Source organism: Nerophis lumbriciformis, linkage group LG27, assembly GCF_033978685.3.
Source record: "Nerophis lumbriciformis linkage group LG27, RoL_Nlum_v2.1, whole genome shotgun sequence".
NCBI classification, from domain to species: domain Eukaryota; kingdom Metazoa; phylum Chordata; class Actinopteri; order Syngnathiformes; family Syngnathidae; genus Nerophis; species Nerophis lumbriciformis.
The window spans coordinates 24,006,352-24,028,836 of NC_084574.2; the positions used below are offsets into that span (position 1 = coordinate 24,006,352).

Consider the following 22,485-nt stretch of genomic DNA (forward strand, 5'->3'; position numbering starts at 1 on the left):
AAGAGATACGCGTAGACTGCACTAAAATGGCATTATGACTCAAGTAAACAAAACTAACATTGTCTATGTTCCTTTGAAAATAAAGAACATTACGCACGGCGCTCAAATACTATCAAAATGTTGCAATACGAAGGTCCTGAGTAGTCTTGGGTTCAATCCCGGGCTCGGGATCTTTCTGTGTGGAGTTTACATGTTCTCCCCGTGACTGCGTGGGTTCCCTCCGGGTACTCCGGCTTCCTCCCACCTCCAAAGACATGCACCTGGGGATAGGTTGATTGGCAACACTAAATTGGCCCTAGTGTGTGGATGTGAGTGTGAATGTTGTCTGTCTATCTGTGTTGGCCCTGCGATGAGGTGGCGACTTGTCCAGGGTGTACCCCGCCTTCTGTTCGATTGTAGCTGAGATAGGCTCCAGCGCCCCCCGCGACCCCGAAGGGAATAAGCGGTAGAAAATGGATGGATGGATGGATGTTGTAGTATGACTTTGGTAAGCTATGAAGCTGCACCGCTTGTGCTTCAACATAGGAGTATTATTATGGTGTGTGTATAAGGTAAGACATATTATCTGGCGTTTTGTTTCGCAATATTATGCAAAAGCAACTTTTCTTACCTTCTGGTACCTGCTGATCTGTATTTGGGATCTGCATAAATCCTGAAAAATTGCGTGCGACCGCCTTTGTAGTCCGTGCTGACACCGTAGTCGATAAGCTTGGTCTTTTTCTTTATCTTCTTGTTATGGGACATTCATCTTCCACTGTTACCATTTCTAATATAAAGTAGTGTAAAGTTCTTACTTATATCCGTCAGTAAACTCGCCATGAATGCGCTAAAACATACCGGTGTAGTGAGTTTACATTATTCACCCAAGGAACTTTAGTTATTAGAGAGTTCCGGTCTGACGGTTTTTCACGGGAAACATTTCCGGCGTTGTTGTTGTTGTTGTAGTGAGCCACGGATGAGGAGATGCTGCTCCGTTATTGATTGAGGTAAAGTGTGAATGTCATTAAAACAGTTAGCTCCATCTTTTGACACTTCTTCCACACCCGTCCTTGCACGCTACACCGCTACAACAAAGATGACGGGGAGAAGACGCTGCCGAAGGTGAGCCACGTAAATAAGACCGGCCACAAAACGGCGCATCCTGAAGCGACTGTCAGAAAGCGGCTTGAAGATGATCTGTAAAACATAATCTATGCAACATTTTGACCAAAGAACCACCATTACATGTTATGTAGACCACAAGGAAGTGTTTTACATTTAGAAAATAATAATGATAATATGACTCCTTTAATGCACCCTCTAATCGCACCTTATATATGCAAAAATATAAAAAATAGACCATTCATTGGCTGTGCGCCTTATAATCAGGTGCGCCCTATGGTCCGGAAAATACGGTATATGCAAACTTTATTGCTTGTATTCTCAAACCAGACCAAAATAGATTAAAAACATGATGTTACCGTAACATTGCCAGTATGCATGGGTGATCTTGTTTAGAGTTTGCAGAGAACTCTCACAATAACAGCTTTTTTTTTTCTCAAACAAAGCTTGTATGAAACATGCAGAAATACGGTCTGCGTTTGTGCTGCCGGTTCACATGACAGACACACACTTAATACGACTTGTTCTTTTTATATCCCAACCTATTACATATGGGTGAGGTCTTTCTGGCTGTGATCTGAATATCTGATTATATTTTGAGGCGATTTAAGCAGATTTAGAGGCCGTGGAATTCTTCTTTTGGGCTTAGTGCTTTGTGTGTGTGTGTGTGTGTGTGTGTGTGTGTGTGTGTGTGTGTGTGTGTGTGTGTGTGTGTGTGTGTGTGTGTGTGTGTGTGTGTGTGTGTGTGTGTTTAAAAGAAAAATACATTCCTTTGCAATACTTCCAGTAGTATCTTTATAGTTCAGTCCTTCTCAAAAAGTGTGGGGACGAGAGGGCCTCCCTGTGGGGACTAGGTGCATGTGACCTTTTTTTGCCGTATTAAAATATGAAGATGTGTATGGTATGTAGCGCTTCGCTTCACCGTGACTACCAGGTGTCCCCAAACTTTTTGACTCGGGGGCCGCATTGGGTTAAAAAAATTGGGCCGGGGGCCGGGCTGTATATACTGTGTATATATATATATATATATATATATATATATATATATATATATATATATATAAATATATATATATATATATATATATATATATATATATGTTTATATATATATATATATATATATATATATATATATATATATATATATATATATATATATATATATATATATATATATATATATATGTATATATATATATATATATTTATATATATATATATATATATATATATGTATATATATATATATCCATCCATCCATCCATTTTCTACCGCTTATTCCCTTCTATATATATATATATATATATATACATATATATACATGGTATGGTATCATCTGGAGAATAAGTACAGATTTGACAATATGTTGTGAAAGTTGCCCCTTGACGTGATGGCTTCAGTTGCAATGTAGACCTATACCAGGGGTCGGCAACCCACAATGTTAAAAGAGCCATATTGGACCAAAAATACAAAAAACAAATCTGTCTGGAGCTGCAAAAAATGAAAAGCCTTTTATAAATGTAATAATGAAGCCAACACATGACGTAAATGTCTATATTAGCTATATTAGCCTACTATCAAAATGACTATGTGTCGCAAGCTGAAGCAAATCTTCGTTGATAGAAATGTTGAAATGTAATATTTATTCTACACATTTTTACAACATTAGAAACCATTAGTAAAACAGAGGACTCTCAGAGGGTGAGATAACTCCTGGAAATGACTGGCTCAGAATGGCCAAAGGTATAGATGTGTGTGTCCAAGTTAAAGGAAACGGCAGGCTGTCTTCTTCTAATGGATTTATTACAATCTTTGGCAAGCTGGGTAACGTTTGCTGTGGTCTGGAACAACATGGCACACCCATCCATCCATCCATCCATCCATCTTCGTCCGCTTATCCGAGGTCGGGTCGCGGGGGCAGCAGCTTAAGCAGGGAAGCCCAGACTTCCCTCTCCCCAGCCACTTCGTCCAGCTCTTCCTGTGGGACCCCGAGGCGTTCCCAGGCCAGCCGGGAGACATAGTCTTCCCAACGTGTCCTGGGTCTTCCCCGCGGCCTCCTACCGGTGGGACGTGCCCTAAACACCTCCCTAGGGAGGCGTTCGGGTGGCATCCTGACCAGATGCCCGAACCACCTCATCTGGCTCCTCTCGATGTGGAGGAGCAGCGGCTTTACTTTGAGCTCCCCCCGGATGGCAGAGCTTCTCACCCTATCTCTAAGGGAGAGCCCCGCCACCCGGCGGAGGAAACTCATTTCGGCCGCTTGTACCCGTGATCTTGTCCTTTCGGTCATAACCCAAAGCTCATGACCATAGGTGAGGATGGGAACGTAGATCGACCGGTAAATTGAGAGCTTTGCCTTCCGGCTCAGCTCCTTCTTCACCACAACGGATCGATACAGCGTCCGCATTACTGAAGACGCCGCACCGATCCGCCTGTCGATCTCACGATCCACTCTTCCCTCACTCGTGAACAAGACTCCGAGGTACTTGAACTCCTCCACTTGGGGCAAGATCTCCTCCCCAACCCGGAGATGGCACTCCACCCTTTTCCGGGCGAGAACCATGGACTCGGACTTGGAGGTGCTGATTCTCATCCCAGTCGCTTCACATTCAGCTGCGAACCGATCCAGTGAGAGCTGAAGATCCTGGCCAGATGAAGCCATCAGGACCACATCATCTGCAAAAAGCAGAGACCTAATCCTGCAGCCACCAAACCAGATCCCCTCAACGCCTTGACTGCGCCTAGAAATTCTGTCCATAAAAGTTATGAACAGAATCGGTGACAAAGGGCAGCCTTGGCAAAGTCCAACCCTCACTGGAAACGTGTCCGACTTACTACCGGCAATGCGGACCAAGCTCTGGCACTGATCATACAGGGAGCGGACTGCCACAATCAGACAGTCCGATACCCCGTACTCTCTGAGCACTCCCCACAGGACTTCCCGAGGGACACGGTCGAATGCCTTCTCCAAGTCCACAAAACACATGTAGACTGGTTGGGCAAACTCCCATGCACCCTCAAGGACCCTGCCGAGAGTATAGAGCTGGTCCACAGTTCCACGACCAGGACGAAAACCACACTGTTCCTCCTGAATCCGAGGTTCGACTATCCGGCGTAGCCTCCTCTCCAGTACACCTGAATAGACCTTACCGGGAAGGCTGAGGAGTGTGATCCCACGATAGTTAGAACACACCCTCCGGTTCCCCTTCTTAAAGAGAGGAACCACCACCCCGGTCTGCCAATCCAGAGGTACCGCCCCCGATGTCCACGCGATGCTGCAGAGTCTTGTCAACCAAGACAGCCCCACAGCATCCAGAGCCTTAAGGAACTCCGGGCGGATCTCATCTACCCCCGGGGCCTTGCCACCGAGGAGCTTTTTAACTACCTCAGCAACCTCAGCCCCAGAAATAGGAGAGCCCACCACAGACTCCCCAGGCACTGCTTCCTCATAGGAAGATGTGTTGGTGGGATTGAGGAGGTCTTCGAAGTATTCCCTCCACCGATCCACAACATCCGCAGTCGAGGTCAGCAGAACACCATCCTCGCCATACACGGTGTTGATAGTGCACTGCTTCCCCTTCCTGAGGCGGCGGATGGTGGACCAGAATTGCTTCGAAGCCGTCCGGAAGTCGTTTTCCATGGCCTCACGAACTCTTCCCATGTCCGAGTTTTAGCCTCTGCGACCGCTGAAGCCGCACACCGCTTGGCCTGTCGGTACTTGTCCGCTGCCTCAGGAGTCCTATGAGCCAAAAGAACCCGATAGGACTCCTTCTTCAGCTTGACGGCATCCCTCACCGCCGGTGTCCACCAACGGGTTCTAGGATTACCGCCACGACAAGCACCAACTACCTTGCGGCCACAGCTCCAATCAGCCGCCTCGACAATAGAGGCGCGGAACATGGTCCATTCGGACTCAATGTCCAGCACCTCCCTCGTGACATGTTCAAAGTTCTTCCGGAGGTGGGAATTGAAACTCTCTCTGACAGGAGACTCTGCCAGACGTTCCCAGCAAACCCTCACAATGCGTTTGGGCCTGCCAGGTCTGTCCGGCATCCTCCCCCACCATCGCAGCCAACTCACCACCAGGTGGTGATCGGTAGAAAGCTCCGCCCCTCTCTTCACCCGAGTGTCCAAAACATGAGGCCGCAAATCCGATGACACAACTACAAAGTCGATCATGGAACATGGAACATGGCACACACACAACTATTTGAAATGCAGCCAATATTACATACAGATAATGTGTCATGAGACATGCAAAACTAAATTATATACAAAGAGGATATGAAATGTTTTTCTTAAACTGTTTGACAATTTGCTCACGCATGTGTTCTCAAAGTGGTGACCCTCACCCCATCCTTGTTTGTGAATGACTGAGCATTTCATGGAAGCTGCTCTTATACTCAATCATAGCACCCACTTGTTCCCAACTAGCCTGTTCACCTGTGGGATGTTCCAAATAAGTGTTTGATGAGCATTCCTCAACTTTCTCAGTCTTTTTTGCCACTTGTGACAGCTTTTTTGAAACATATTGCAGGCATCATCAGATGAGCTAATATTTGCAAAAAAAAAAACTAAGTTTCCCAGTTCGAACATTAATTATTTTGTCTTTGCAGTCTATTCATTTGAATATAGGTTGAAAAGGGACGGTGTGGCGAAGTTGGTAGAGTGGCCGTGCCAGCAATCGGAGGGTTGCTGGTTACTGGAGGTCAATCCCCACCTTCTACCATCCTAGTCACGTCTGTTGTGTCCTTGGGCAAGACACTTCACCTTTGCTCCTGATGGCTGCTAGTTAGCGCCTTGCATGGCAGCTCCGAGCGCCATCAGTGTGTGAATGTGTGTGTGAAAGTGGAAACACTGTCAAAAGCGCTTTGAGTACCCTGAAGGTAGAAAAGTGCTATACAAGTATAACCCATTTATCATTTATAAAAGGATCTGCAAATCATTTTATTGTGTTTTTATTTACCATTTACACAACGTGCCAACTTCACTGGTTTTGGGTTTTGTATATACAACGTTGATGGATGTTTTGAAGATACTTAAGAGGGCTTTGAAGGTAACACTGGAGACTCCCATTAGCCGCATCTTACGAGTGTTTTTTTTTTTTATGTTTAGAATGCCAAAACAAAGTACATCTGTGTTTTTGTCTCTCTGATTGTGATTGTGAAAGATAGGCAAAATAGTAGCTGATTTTTTGTTTATCCATCCATCCAGCCATCCATTTTCTTCCGCTTATCCGAGATTGGGTCACAGGGGCAGAACCCAAGCAGGGAAGCAGCTCAAAGATTGCTCTTAGGGCCTGTTTGTCTTGGGAGACCCTACCAGGGGGCATAGAACCCCCCAGACAACATAGCCCCTAGGATCATTGGGACACGCAAACTCCTCTACCACGATAAGGTGGCAGCTCAGAAATCCATTTTCTACCACTTGTCCCTTTTTTGGGGTCGCGGGGGTGTGCTGGAGCCTATCTCAGCTGCATTCGAGCGGAAGGCGGGGTACACCCTGGACAAGTCGCCACCTCATCGCAGGGTCAACACAGATAGACAGACAACATTCACACTCACATTCACACACTAGGGCCAATTTAGTGTTGCCAATCAACCTATCCCCAGGTGCATGTCTTTGGAGGTGGGAGGAAGCCGGAATACTCGGAGGGAACCCACGCAGTCACGGGGAGAACATGCAAACTCCACACAGAAAGATCCCGAGCCCGGGATTGAACTCAGGACTACTCAGGACCTTCGTATTGTGTGGCACATGCACTAACCCCTGTTACACCGTGCTGCCGGTGGAGGGTCAACCATTTTTGGGGCGGTATAGCTCGGTTGGTAGAGCAGCCGTGCCAGCAACTTGAGGGTTGCAGGTTCGATCCCCGCTTCCGCCATCCTAGTCACTGCTGTTGTGTCCTTGGGCAAGACACTTTACCCAACTGCTCCCAGTGCTACCCACACTGGTTTAAATGTAACTTAGATATTGGATTTCACTATGTAAAGCACTTTGAGTCACTAGAGAAAAGCACTATATAAATATAATTCACTTCACTTTAAAAAAATACCGTTTCCAGTGAAGGTTGGACTCCGCCAAGGCTGCCCTTTGTCACCGATTCTGTTCATAACTTTTATGGACAGAATTTCTAGGCGAGTCAGGGCGTTGAGGGGATCTGGTTTGGTGGCTGCAGGATTAGGTCTCTGCTTTTTGCAGATGATGTGGTCCTGATGGCTTCATCTGGCCAAGATCTTCAGCTCTCACTGGATCGGTTCACAGCCGAGTGTGAAGCAACTGGGATGGGAATCAGCACCTCCAAGTCCGAGTCCATGGTTCTCGCCCGGAAAAGGGTGGAGTGCCATCTCCGGGTTGGGGAGGAGACCCTGCCCCAAGTGGAGGAGTTCAAGTACCTTGGAGTCTTGTTCACGAGTGAGGGAAGAGTGGATCATGACATCGACAGGCGGATCGGTGCGGCGTCTTCAGTAATGCGGACGCTGTATCGATCCGTTGTGGTGAAGAAGGAGCTGAGCCGGAAGGCAAAGCTCTCAATTTACCGGTCGATCTATGTTCCCATCCTTACCTATGGTCATGAACTTTGGGTTATGACCGAAAGGACAAGATCATGAGTACAAGCGGCCAAAATGAGTTTCCTCCGCCGGGTGGCGGGTCTCTCCCTTAGAGATATCCGGGGGGAGCTCAAAGTAAAGCCGCTGCTCCTCCACATCGAGAGGAGCCAGATGAGGTGGTTCGGGCATCTGGTCAGGATGCCACCCGAACGCCTCCCTAGGGAGGTGTTTCGGGCATGTCCGACCGGTAGGAGGCCACCGGGAAGACCCAGGACACGTTGGGAAGACTATGTCTCCCGGCTGGCCTGGGAACGCCTCGGGACCCCCGGTAGAGCTGGACCAAGTGGCTGGGGAAAGGGAAGTCTGGGCTTCCCTGCTTAGGCTGCTGCCCCCGCGACCCGACCTCGGATAAGCGGAAGAAGATGGATGGATGGATGGATAGACTTGTGTGGATGATTGTTTTAAACCACGTAGTGGGGAAATATCCAAGTTCCTGTGGACATGGCCCAGACTAGGCCAGTAAAAAAACTGGGAAGCGCACTTTAGACCCCCTTGCATCAAGCCAAATTGTCATCTGTGTGGCTTGCCAGCCATGAAGGCATGGGATGAGGATGAAGAGGGTGGAAGATGGGGGAAAAAATGCTTAGCAGGCAAGCTTTCTGAGCATCGGTGGGGAGTGAAGAGGAGGGGGGGGGCTGGCGGTCAGGGTAGAGAAGAGCAAATGTACTGCGGAGAGAGAGGAGGAGGAAGAGGAAGAGGAGGAGGAGGGCCTAGAGCTATTGTTCATGTCCTCCAGTGAACAAAGGGCTCATCGGGGTCCGTATGTAAACCCACAACAGGCTCCAGCCCTCTGACAAGGCCCCATGCGGGACAAAACATAGCCGACACTTTCCCCGGCTTTTTGGGCTGTTTGGCTTCCTGGATGCTTTGATCGATCGCGTTGATTCGGACGTGTTGTGTTGCTACGCTGCGCCCAGGCGTCCATTCAGCGGGCAGATCCGTCTTTACGCACGGTGCGTACACACAAACACACACTCACGCACACACACTGGGATCTGTAAACATTCTTTTTTCTCATTGGACCTCCGCGCAGGTAAACGCTCCCTCGTCTCATCCACACTCTTCTTCGCCTCACGTTCTGCTGATGATAATAATTGCGGACAATGACCGAATAAAGTTGTACTTAATTTGGCTAATTTTGCGTGTTTCTCTTAGGAAAGGGATTTAATGCTAAGGCGCTAGCCAGCTGCTACCCGAGCGAGCTAACGCTAGCTTCGCCGGCATAGGCCCTCTTCTCGGTGTTATGTCAAACTAAAGCGATATTTTTTTGTACATCATATAACGCTATGTTGGCTCCGGTATCCATGATTTGCACATGTGGGTAAATGTTTACTTTTGCCCCGAATATGCTGTGTTATTATTTGGGCCTAGCTAACTGCTAGTGGTTAGCATTACGCTAGGTTAGCATTACGCGCCTGGTGCCTTTTCTAATTGCCTTTGTAACCCTGCAGCCTGTGGTAAAATGTACGTGGACGGATTTAGAGACAAACATACATATATATTCGTAAAACGCTGACTAACTTCTAACTCAAACGAACCCTTGGGTTTACAGTCACTTTTGTTTTTGCGAAAAGTTGAAAGTGTTGTTTCAGTGCTAGCTGACAACCTATAAACCAGTGTTTCTCAACCTATTTTGAGCCAAAGCACATTTTTTAAATAAAGAAAGTACGGAGGCACACCACCAGCAGGAAAGGTTAAAAAATGAAACTCCACCAGGTTGTCTTTTTTTTGTAGTTTGTTGATGTTTTCCTGTGTGTAGTGCTTTAGTTCCTGTCTTGTGCTGTTATTTTGGTTGCCCTTCTTGTTTTGTTGTTATTTTTCATGTAGAAGCTTCACATCTTCCTTTGTGTGCTATTGCCTGACCTGCTTTCTATTGGTAAACAAGACTATTTAATATTCTTTGTGGGGACATTGTTGATTGTCATGTCATGTATGGACACACACTGTAAGTCTTTGCTGTCGTCCAGCATTCTGTTTTTGTTTACATAGTAGCAAGTTCAGTTTTCCTTTTGTTTTGCATAGCCATCCCTATGCTTCAGTGCCTTTTCCTTTCCCTTTTGTTTATTTTTTGTTTAAGTATTACATACCTTTTTACCTGCGCATCGTCTCCCACTGTGCTCTGCATATTGGGATCACGAAAAACCATCCTAGACGCGTTCCGACTTCTACAAAGCAATTAACTACCTGCGGCCACCTGCTGATATGGAGTGCTACATGGTTACCCTGCCGAGCTCTACACGGCACAGACACTCGACAACGGCAGATTATAATTATTGATTTGCAAAAATATATTTTTCGGACCAATTAGGTGAAGTTGCATAATTTTCCACGGCACACCAGACAATATCTCACGGCACACCAGTGTGGCGTGGTTGAAAAACACTGACCTAAACTACACTTTATTTATTGAATCAAAAATACTGAAATTCCACGACATAGTGAATTTGCAAACAGCTAAAATTCTACACAATGCACACTATAATCTGCTACCTAAGAATATACAACAATTCTTCTCAACAAAAGAGGAGAAATATAATCTTAGAGCAAAATGTAATTTAAAACATTTGTACGTACATACGACACTTAATACCTTCAGTATATCAGTATGTGGAATTAAATTATGGAATGGATTTAGCAAAGAAATCCAACAATGTACTAATATGCTCCACTTCAAGAAACTCTTCAAACTTAAAGTGTTTACAAAGTACAAAGAAGAAAAACCATGATAAACATTTTGAATTTATTTCATCCATCCATTCATTTTCTAGATACTTTTACTCATCTCATATGAAATATAACTTACTTCACCAATTATTGTTTATTTATTTTGTATTACTTTTGGAGTATATTGTGAATAAATTGAGAACAGGAAGTGAACACAATTGTCAGCAACTGCTATGTAAAGGAAAAGGGGGAGGATTAAATAAGCTCTGCTTCTTCCTACTCCTTTTCGAACATGTAGAATAGAGAAACTGGAAATTGTGATGTATCATGTTGTATGCATGCATGTTCCAAATAAACTCAACTCAACACAGTAAAACTATGCTACGATCTACAAAGTTAATTCTGTGTATATTGTTGTCTGATGTGCGCAGATGTCGCCTCTTAACTTTCACCATTTGTGTTTTGAGCCGACATATTGAGCTTATTGTAGTTGTACAGAACAGCGTTTGCTTGTTCGACAGAAATGAGCAAATTCCCAATGGAGGAAGTGGAATCCTGCTGATGTGATTGTGACTGCCTGTCATTAACCGCTAACAGGGGAGGAGAGGAGCTAATGGAGCTCTCACCATCTAATGGACACATAACCATCGATTATTTATTTATTTATTTATCAACTCCATTTGTGTTGTTTTCCCTCACCCCCCCTTTATCTTGCTGTTGCACTCAGCCCTTTGCATACTACTGCTAGGCCCTGTTAAGGCATAGTTTTCTACTTGACGTTGAGAAACTTGTTTAAATTCCTGACACAACAATTCTCTTATGGTACATGCTGCTGCCTTTACATGCAGGTGGTGCGAGTTTGATTCCCGGCCCCAACACCCAGCCATTAAAGATTCCCAGTGCCAGTCCCAAGCCTGGATAAATGAGATGATTGAGTCAGGAAGGCTGTAATCTGATGCAAAAACTCTATGTAATACAAATGACTCGCTGTTGCAAGCCAGAAAAGCAGAGAAAAGTTAGATCTAGCATAGTGTTGTTTTACATACACTCACTTATTGAGTTGGAGTTTATTTGGAACATGCATGCATACAACATGATACATCACAATTTCCAGTTTCTCTATTCAACATGTTCGAAAAGGAGTGGGAAGAAGCAGATCTTATTTAATCCTACCCCTTTTCCTTTACATAGCAGTTGCTAAAACTTGTGTTCACTTCCTGTTCTCAATTTATTCAAAATATACTCCATAAGAAATAACAATAAAAATAAATAAATAATAATTGGTGAAGTAAGTTATATTTCATATGGTGAGTTGAGTAAGATTATCTAGAAAATGAACGGATGGATGAAATAAATTCAGAATGTTTATCATGGTTCTTCTTCTTTGTACTTTGTAAACACTTTAAGTTTGAAGAGTTTCTTGAAGTGGATCATATTAGTAGTACATTGTTTGATTGCTTTGCTTAATCCATTCCATGATTTAATTCCACATACTTATATACTGAAGGTCTTAAGTGTTGTACGTACATACAAATGTTTTAAATTACATTTTTCTCTAAGATTATATTTCTCCTTGTGTTGAGAAAAAATGTTGTATATTCTTGGGTAGCAGATTATAGTTTGCTTTGTGTATAATTTTAGCTGTTTGCAAATTCACTATGTCGTGGAATTTCAGTATTTTTGATTCAATGAATAAGGGTTTGATGTTCTCTATATCCAACATTATTTATTATTCTAACTGATCTTTGTTGTAACATCGTTAATGAATGAAGTGTACTTTTGTAGTTGTTTCCCCATATTTCTACACAATAACTCAGATATGGTAACACTAGCGAGCAATAGAGAATATGGAGTGATTTTTGGTCTAGAACATGTTTTGCTTTATTCATTATTGACGTGTTTCGTGCTACTTTCTGTTGTTTATTTTTTACATGAGATTTCCAGTTCAATTTATCATCAATCATTATACCTAGAAATGTAGTTTCATTTACTCTTTCAATTTCTATTCCGTCTATTTGTATTTGTGTTTGACTTTCTCTTCTATTTGTTGCAACCCGCCTTAAATAATTTTGGACCGTCACAAACAGATTTAGCTCTACTTTTTTGCTGGCAATATGCTTTGTAAGACTTGTTTTTTTAACAGCTCGCTTAGTCTACCAGAGAATAAGACGACATAACCGGAGGGATCGATGTTGCAAATATTCAATGGTTAATAAGACCTCTTTTCGATCAGTGGTTTCAAACGTACGGCCCGAGGGCCGGATCATGCCAGCAAACAGGTTTTATCCGGCCCGCGGGATGAGTTTGCTAAGTATAAAATGTAACCTGAAATTTTTGAATGAAAGAAACAGCTGTTGTAAATGTGTCCAGTGGATGTTCAAATAGCAATTATTTGTATCTTTGTAGATGATGCTACATATGTACAAAATAAACCACATGATGTTAGTACATCAGTCGAGGAAAATGATCAAACTACATAAATAACATCCTGTAATTTGATTTTGATATAATTTTTTTATCTTGATAGTTTGAAAATTAACACCAGTGACTTGACTGATGAACATTATCACATCATTTATTTAAAAAAAAATATAAATAACGACAAATAAAGTAAATATAGTCTGGCCCACTTGGGAGTTGATTTTTTCTCCATGTGGCCCAGCATCTAAAATGAGTTTGACACCCTTGTTTTAGATACAATGGTTATAACGGTAAATATTTATTTCATGTTGAGACTTTCTAGTAAAGAGCGATACGGAGGTGTGCCGAATGCCCAAGTAGTGAGACAGGGAGTGTTGCTTGTGTCATGTATTTGCTCTGTTATCAAATACAAACTGTAACGAATGGCGAAGTACTCGCCGCAGGAGCGGAGATTTATACAAGCAGGGCACCTCCACAAGTCCAGGGAGTGTGCGTTAGGCTAAATAGCAACGAGAAAGTGTGCAGAACACCTACAATAACAGTTTTTGAGCCTTTAATAAATACATGCACATGTGTTATGGCCAACTCAGTTGATGATTATGTCATGTAAGACACTCTCCGCCCACAACCAACCCCCTCAAATTGATTGCAGTCCTGTGGGAAACACTGGACTAACAATTGGTCATTTTACATTCAGATGTTTTATATTTTAAAATTAGCGTAATGCCTTAATCCAAAGGTGAAATGTGCACCTGTTCGTAATTTTTTTTAGCTTGATATTCTGTCTTGCGCAAACAGGTTTATTTTGTTTAGACAAGACAGGGTCATATATGAGGCGGGGCTTCGCCATGGTAACGGCTAGGGTCATGACCTGGAGACTGCGATGCCTGGATCGCCTTTAGAGAGCTGGCCAATTAGAGTAATTCAGGGGGATGAGACGTGTGAGAGACTTCTTGTCGAGCTGTGAGAGCATTGTTACTGAGAAGATTGAGCAACCTTTCATAGCCACAATTATACGTTTTGCTTCAGCTTGTTCATGCTATGTGTGTATGTACTTTGAAATGTACCACTATTTGGAAATAATCAACATTCTCGTCCTTAACCCACAACAAATAGAACTGACCTTTATATTATCTTTCTAATTGTTGACTTATTTATCTTTCAGGCTGTTCCTCCAAGTCGTTCAAGCTGTACTCCCCCAAGGAGCCTCCAAACGGTAGCACGTTTCCCCCTTTCCATCCCGGCACCATGCTGGACAGAGACGTGGGGTGAGTTTTATATGACTCATATTTATATGACTTTTATAGGACTCTATATTTCTTTTTGGCCTTCACCACATGCATTGCACATATGGTCCTACATTGGAGTTGTATACAAATTTCAGATGGCAGAAAGTATTAATGAAAAGTTTTCCTTTTATTTTTAGGACAATATTTTTTTACAAGATTGAATGTAAATATAAGAAACAAACAATAGCTGAAAGACAGTCAAACCACCCAAAGACCCCCCATACCTACTTCTTAGGAGTTTTTTGTGGATAAATATCAACACTGTTGAGTGACAGTTAGTCCACTACAGGGGTCTCCAACCTTCATCATCATCATCAGTTACTTGGAGACATTTTAGCCATTTGTGTTTTCTTTATAGGGAAACATAGATGCCAACATTTACATTTTTAATTTATTTACAAAGCAGATCTCCACTCAAACAATACAGTCATGGTCTTTATACTATTTTGTGGTACTTGATATTTAAATATAGGCTCACTGTCTGAGTTAAACAGTTAGGACAAGAGAATTCAAGCAAATATTCTTTGACCTTTTGGAGAGGTACTCAAACTTAGTTAAGCTACTTGTTGGGGACCACTGGTCTAGCAAACACTGTTGAAGCAATGCAGAGATACTGACATTAACTTTGCTAGCCCTATGTGCTAACTTCACTAGGCGGGGTAATTCACTCCTCCCACACTGGTAGTGAAAATGTTGTATTGATCCGATTAATCCTGCCCTAATTGGTCATTTTGCTATTTGTGTACGCATGTGTGTTTTGTAGAGGAAAGAGCAACAACATGACATTAACCTTGGATGGCAAAACGGTTGGAGTCAGAATCCAAAGATTTACACGCACCATTCAGATTGTCTCAATGGCTTTGGAAACTGACTTTTCGCTGTTATTAAATAACAGCTCATGATTAGGATACATTCAAACTACTTTTTTGAATAGTGTTTCAAATATTCAACCAATTTTTTCAAGTGAGATTCTGTAGATTAGATCGAAATATCTGCTTTTTTTAAACACTGGTGGATAATTTGGCAAATGTGACCTACAGGGGGGGGTTACCCACATATGCGGTCCTCTCCAAGGTTTCTCATAGTCATTCACATCGACGTCCCACTGGGGTGAGTTTTTCCTTGCCCTTATGTGGGCTTTGTACCGAGGATGTCGTTGTGGCTTGTGCAGCCCTTTGAGACACTTGTGATTTAGGGCTATATAAATAAACATTGATTGATTGATTGATTGACCTGTAGAACAAAGAATGTCATAGTGAGTGTTGTTGACAATAACAACACTCACTATAACATTTTAACATTGTTATTACATAAACACTATCTTATCATTTAGTGGCTTGTTCAAAGTCTTATTTTCATGAATGTCAGACTGGTACTATCCAGCACTTCATACTCAATGTGTGTTGGGTACGCATTCCAACATCCAAGAAGACATATTGATGAGGGACGCAGAAGTCATGCTTATATTTTATATCATTAAAAACACGAAAGTCATAAGGATGTCTGATGCTACTGGCTCAATATCTCCCTGGAGAATACATGCTGCAGAATTTTCTGCTGGTGAAGTGTGAAACACTCCGGATCCGGAAAATCCTGTAGCCTTGCCAACCTGCGATCATTTCTTTGGTAGAAATATTACACATGCGTGATAATTCCAGTCTTAGCAGAGTGCAAGTTTAGTCTTTGGGACAAAGTTGTTGCTACATTTTAATACAGTAGATCCGTGCTTGTTTGTGGTTCGGCATTTGTGAGCCTGCATATTTGCACATTTCTGTTCTTTGCATGAAATGTTTTTAATGGAAACATAAATAGAAAGTGGCTTGATGGTGTTATCTGCAGGAGGAAAAAAAGAGTGTTACGGCAATGAATTCAGAAAAGTAGATGCTTTGACAAGACGTGATTGATTTGGCAATACTGAATACCGGATGCTTGTACTAGTTTCTCAATGTTTACAATTGAATTTAACCCTGTCATGCATGAATTATAACCTACTTCAGGACTTTTCCCATTTGGGTTTTATTACTCTCAAGGTGTGGAAAAAAATAAAACTTTTTAAAAACATACATTTTTAATGGAGTAGCCTTAGAGCAGTGCTTCTCAATTATTTGCTGTTTTGCTCCCCCAGGAAGAAGGAAACATTTCGCGCCCCCTACCTGGCCACCACGACTTTAAATAGTATAATTTGTGTATAAAATTGTTATAAGTACACTTTTGCATTACATTGTATCCTTACTAACGTTGAAGAAAACAAAACAAATAAATATAGATCAACTTACAACTAGGGATGATGCTCGAAACCGGTTTTCCCGGTTGTTCGATAAGAAAAGAACCGAGTCCTCGGACTCAAATCCCTTTTTGAGAACCGGTACCCGTTATCGAGACCACCATAGTAAAGAAAAAGAGTTGGTTCTTTATTCGAATCCCTGGGAACGACTCCCGTCCCGACTAGAAATGCCCCGTGTGACATTACAAGAAATTACTTCACGTAGCTCAGTCATTAGTCACGGTGGGGTGCAGCGTGCTGCGGTTAGTTCCCGGGACGCAAAACTGACGGCTCCGGACGAAAGCGTGCAGGTAGGAGATGATTTATTTCTCATAAATCATACACATTACAACAGACAGGAACGAAACAAAAGAAAAGCGTGCCGTTCGCACGAGAAGCTTAAGCAAAAACTTACTTAGCACAGGAATTACTAAAAGCTAAGGTAACTTAGCACAGGAATCATGAGCTCGAAAGCCAGAATGCCAACGTAACTGTTGTAAATGCAAACAATGAAGCCACGACGAGTGACCGGAAAAGGCAGGCTTAAATAGAGTCTCTGATGAGCAACAGGTGGCGTAAAAGGCAGGTGAAAATCATAAGTAACCATGGTGACGAAAAAAAAAACCCCGAAGTGCACAAAACAACTAAGGAAGTCCAAAACTAACAGAACATAACTAAACAAAACATGATCCGACCACATCATTATACATCACAGTTTCATGTCATTTCACTTTACAGGAGTAGGAAGAAGTAAAGCTTATTTAATCTTACCCCTTTCCTACTTCATACAAATATATACATCATTTACTGACCTTTTTATAATAAAATATCTGTGAATTAGTATATACAACAGTTTTGTAATATGTAATTAATTAATTCAGTCATTATTAATATACTGAGATGAAGAATATCTTATTTTCAATAAGGTTGAAAGTATTTCTCATAATTCTTCTTCTTTGTACTTTGTAAGCACTATTAATTTGAACATCCTCTTAAAATGGATCATATCAGTACAATGTTTAACTTATTTACTTAATCCATTCCATCATTTAATTCCACATCATTTTAGCTGTTTGCAATTTTACCAAATCATCGAACTTTAATATTTTTGACTCAATAAATAAAGTGTTTGTATGTTCTCTATTTTCAACATTATGTATCAGTCTAATTGATCTTTTTTGTAACACGGTTAACGAATGTAGCGCACATTTGTAGTTATTTCCCCACATTTCTGCACAATAACCCAGATATGGTAATACTATAGTAGCGAGCAGTAGAGAATGTGAAGTGATTTGTTTAACCAAATATTGTGTTTTTTTCCATATACAACAATCTATCTGGGCTCGATAAGAGAATCGATAAGGAATCGGTTCGATAATAGGATTCGATAATAGGCTCGAACTCGATAATTTCTTATCAAACATCATCCCTACTTACAACAAGGAATAACTTTGTTACTATTGTTTTTAGTTTGCGACAGAAAATATTTGAATTTCATCAAATGCCTGAAATTCCTTAAATGGTTATCCTTATTTAAACTATAAACATTTCTGACCAACTTGAATCATTTGATGCGTGCGTGTGTTTGTGTACGTTAGCGTGTGTTTGTGTCGGTGTGTGCACGACCATCCTGTTCCACCGTTGCGAAAGTCAGTCTCGTCACGACGTAATTATGTTCAATCTGCCTCTTCCCCCTTACCAGCTGGAAGTGCAGCACAGAAGAACAAAATAAAGAAATATGACTACACTAGCATATAAGTTGAAACAATATTTAGAAGGAGGGGCGGCTTTAGTGACACACTTTACTTTCACTATCTACTGCAGCGCACCAGTAATCCTGCCCTGACTGTGGACTTTCAGGCACTCACACTTCTGTGACTGTATTAGTCCCGACTGGGAGAATCAACACACCCACTAATTTAATCAGAAAAGGCACTTTTATATCTAAATATTTTTAATCCAACTTTTTGTTTATATGTCTGCAAATATTCCACTCCTCTGATATAAAAGGTACTTGTGGATAGAAAAATATTTTGTTCCTGAAATAATCATTAAACTTGTTTTATCTGTTGGTACACATTATTTTACACATACCTCAAATTCAAATTGCACTTTAATGTCTTTTCATTCAATATAAGCTACAGAATTTGAGATTTAAAAACTCCACAATGTGGGTCACCACTTGTTTGCCAAAGCACTGGTGAGAAGCACTGATGTATACAAGTAATCAAATAAATTATTAAAAGTGTTGTTTAGTAAATGTTAACTTGAAATAAAAGTATTATAGTATTAACTACACCACTGATACTTGGTTTACAGCAGAATGTTTGTGATGACGAGCAAAAAAAAAACAAATAACTAAAAACATTTTATCTTTACCCTGAAAAAACATACTGAAAAAGAAGCAAAACCGTGGCCCTAAAACCAGGTACTGATCGTGGGTTACCTGTACCATTACGCCTCTACTACTCTAAGCACGATTATATATATGGACAAAATAACAGTTGTCAGCTGTTAGCTTATATTACCTCAATCAAACATGGTGGAAATGTTTGTCACAAGATACTGCAATAGATAGATAGATAGATGGTACTTTATTGATTCCTTCAGGAAAGTTCCCTCAGGAAAATAAAAATTCCAGCAGCAGTGTACAGAATTTTTATTGTAAATAATGGAGGTATACATGGAAGTAAAATAGAAAATATAATAATAAAAATAAAAAGTAACTAAGAATAACAATATAACAGTAAAAATAAGAATATAACAAGAGAAACTAGGCAGTAGTGACCATGTTATGAAAAGAAAAAAATTAAGAAAAACAGTAATACTGTCGATTATATGAAAGATGTCATGTGTATATTGCACCTTTAAAATGTAATGCACTGCATGTTGTAGGATGCGGTACTCTGTATAATCGGGGTGGCATGGCGTGGTGAGTAGAGCAGCAGTGCCAGAAACCTGAGAGTTGCAGCTCCCCGCCTCTTGCCATCCAAATCACTGCCGTTGTGTCCTTGGGCAGGACACTTCACCCTTGCCCCAGTGCCGCTCACACTGGTGAATGAATGATGGGTGGTGGTCGGAGGGGCCGTAAGCGCGAACTGGCAGCCACGCTTCCCGTCAGTCTACCCCAGGCCAGCTGTGTCTACAAATGTAGCTTACCACCACCACCGATGAATGATGGGTTCTCACTTCTCTGTGAAGCGCTTTGAGTGTCTAGAAAAGCGCTATATAAATCTAATCCATTATTATCGTGCACGGGACAATCCGCTTTAATTCAAAAAAATTGTGACATTAATCGACATCCGATTATATGAAAAAATTAATCGTGATAATTTTTTTGCCATATTGCCAAGCCCTACACTTGAACTTACAAAACAATTTTCAAGCAAAACATTTGAATGAATTAATGGCTACAACGAGCACGTTTTGTAGTGCAAAGCTTTTTGTTTTTTGAAGCATGATACTGATAAAGCATGTTCCCGGGGGCATCGCACCCTGCCCCCCCCGTTCACAATCCTGATAAGAGACAAGAAGACTAAAGTTTGTTTTTCTTCCGCTTTCTAACATATACAAATCTGCTCGTTCTAGGTGGTTAGCAATGCAGCTAATGGGAGCAATCTATTCTACAACTAAATCACTTTAAAAATGTATTAAAAAACATTAACAATACGTCATTCACGTTCCGTAACCCCTATAATAACCAAGCTGTAGACTCATTGTTATTGTAAGAGCGAACACTGAGGACACACCAGTCCAGCTCGCCGGGGACGTTTCCTGTTGATTTTGGGGAGCATACCATTTATGTCGAAATAGCTTGGCTCCTAGTTCCGTTTGTGTAGCTTCAAAAGTATAAGGTTGTGAATCCTCATTTGTGCAAAAATAGTCGTATTCGTTGTCTGTTATCAAATCTGCCATGATTAGAAAACACACAAGCGTTTTGCGCTGAAGAAATCAGTCCCGGAAATTATTAAAATGATCAAAATACGGTAAATATTGAACATATTGTCCCAAGGTAGTCGTTCTTGGCGCCAACAAAGTTCAGTTCAGTTTATTTCTAACATTCATACAATACAATTACAATGTGATGCATCACATATTTCCAGTTGTTTCATTACAGCATGTCCGAAAAGGAGTAGGAAGAGGCTATAATAACTAAACATACCATAAGTAAGTAAACAAATATTAAATACATAAATAATACTTTTCTCTCTCTTTAAAAAAAGAAAGAAAGAAAATAAAGGTTCAAGATATTTATGATAAATGTTCTTTTTTGTACTTTGTGAACACTTGTAGTTTGAACAGTCTCTTGAACTGAATCATATTAGTGCTTTGTTTGATTTCTTTTTTTTAATCCATTCCATAATTTAATTCCACATACGGATATGCTAAAGGTATTAAGTGTTGTACATGCATACAAATGTTTTAAATGAGATTTTCCTCTAAGGTTATATTTGTCCTCTTTTGTTGAGAAGAATTGTTGTACATTCTTGGGTAGCAAGTTATAGTTTGCTTTGTACATCATTTTAGCTGTTTGCAAATGTACAAGCTTGTTGAATTTTTATATTTTTTATTCAATAAAGGGTTTGTATGTTCTCTATATCCAACACAGGGTATTATTCTAAGTGATCTTTTTTGTAACACAATTAATGTTACAAGCCTGCATGATTTGCATTGTTATTGGTAGGGAATGATCTCTGCGGTTCATACTTCTGCATCACGCAATCACGTGTCTGGCTAGCTTATTATCTCTTAAAATGGCTAGGGAATCTCTGTGAGATTTATACTATTTTGATCAAAAACTTAGTTTTTCCACTCTCCTGGTACTTTAAATGACATTGCGACCTCTTGACTTATTATGCTCGGGGGCCTTGTAAGATTATAGTGTCCGCCCTGAGATCGGTAGGTTGTGAGTTCAACCAAACACTATAAAAATGGTACCCATTACCTCCCTGCTTGGCACTCAGCATCAAGGGTTGGAATTGGGGGTTAAATCTCCAAAATGATTCCCGAGCGCAGCCACCGCTGCTGCTCACTGCTCCCCTCACCTCCCAGGGGGTGGGACAAGGGGATTGATCAAATGCAGAGGGTAATTTCACCACACCTAGTAGTGTCTGTGTGACTATCATTGGTACTTTAACTTTATGAAATATCTTTGTGGAAAATTTCCGGACTAATACCCACAAAATATTGCTACATCTTAATAAAAACTACATTCTAGTAAGCTAAATTAATTGATTTGCAACTAGGGGTGTAAAGATTACCAGTATTAATGTTAAACTGCGGCAACCGACGGTTCGTATTGCCGTTTTAAATTAAAATTACCGTAAACTATGATTAATAAACCCACTTAGATAAACTCTTGGACCACAGATACTGCTCACTTCCTGGAGAATCAAGCCAGCGCACTAATCGCTATGTATTCTAAATGGTAACATGAAAACAAGACACATTGTTTTCCCCATTACAAGCGTCATACCTCAATCTAAACTAGGGCTGCAACAGTTAATCGATTAATTTGATTTAAAAAAAAAGCTTCATTTAATAGTATGTTGCTTCAAATAATCGTTTAATGAGTGTAACTAATAAAAAATTGTAAAATCCCGACCACTTGGAGTGTCCTATAGTTTCTACTTAGCCACTGCAGTAGAGGGCCTATGAGAGCAGTGGTGTGTCTGTGCCATGATCTGTGTGGCGGCAAGCAGCAGAGCGGTTTTTTGTGCAAACATATTAAAAGTGCAATTTCAATGTTAAAGATGTGCATTTTTTTAGTAAAAAATTAAGGTTATGGCAAGCAGAATTATTTTTGGTTTATTTCAACAACTTTCCATAAAAGTGTGTTTTTATCAGATTTCTCAAATAATCGAACAAACTGAACAATACTCGATTGCTAAAAGAATTGATAGCCCTAATCTAATCTTGTATAAACACATTACGGTCTGAACAACTAAGCTATTAAACTCTGCATATTGACAGAGTGGTTAGGGATGAGAATTGATAACCCAGTTTTTAAATTAATTGGAATCGCTCGCCAATTTTTCAAACGATTACCTTAATGATGCCAATGAATGGGATTGCGTTATAACGTCAGACAGCAAAGAGGCGGCGCCCGGGCGGAACAAACGCTCCAAAGTTA

At 41.1% G+C, this 22,485-nt stretch overlaps 1 protein-coding gene across 2 annotated transcripts in view; it reads left to right on the forward strand.

Annotated features, from left to right (window-relative positions):
• ldb1b (LIM-domain binding 1b) overlaps nucleotides 1–22,485 on the forward strand; it is a 64,417-nt gene that overhangs the window by 15,549 nt on the left and 26,383 nt on the right. For both annotated transcript variants that reach the window (XM_061988326.2, XM_061988325.2), the window contains exon 2: nucleotides 13,966–14,068. In XM_061988326.2, coding sequence (XP_061844310.1) covers nucleotides 13,966–14,068 — 103 coding nt within the window. The remainder of the gene's footprint in view (nucleotides 1–13,965; nucleotides 14,069–22,485) is intronic.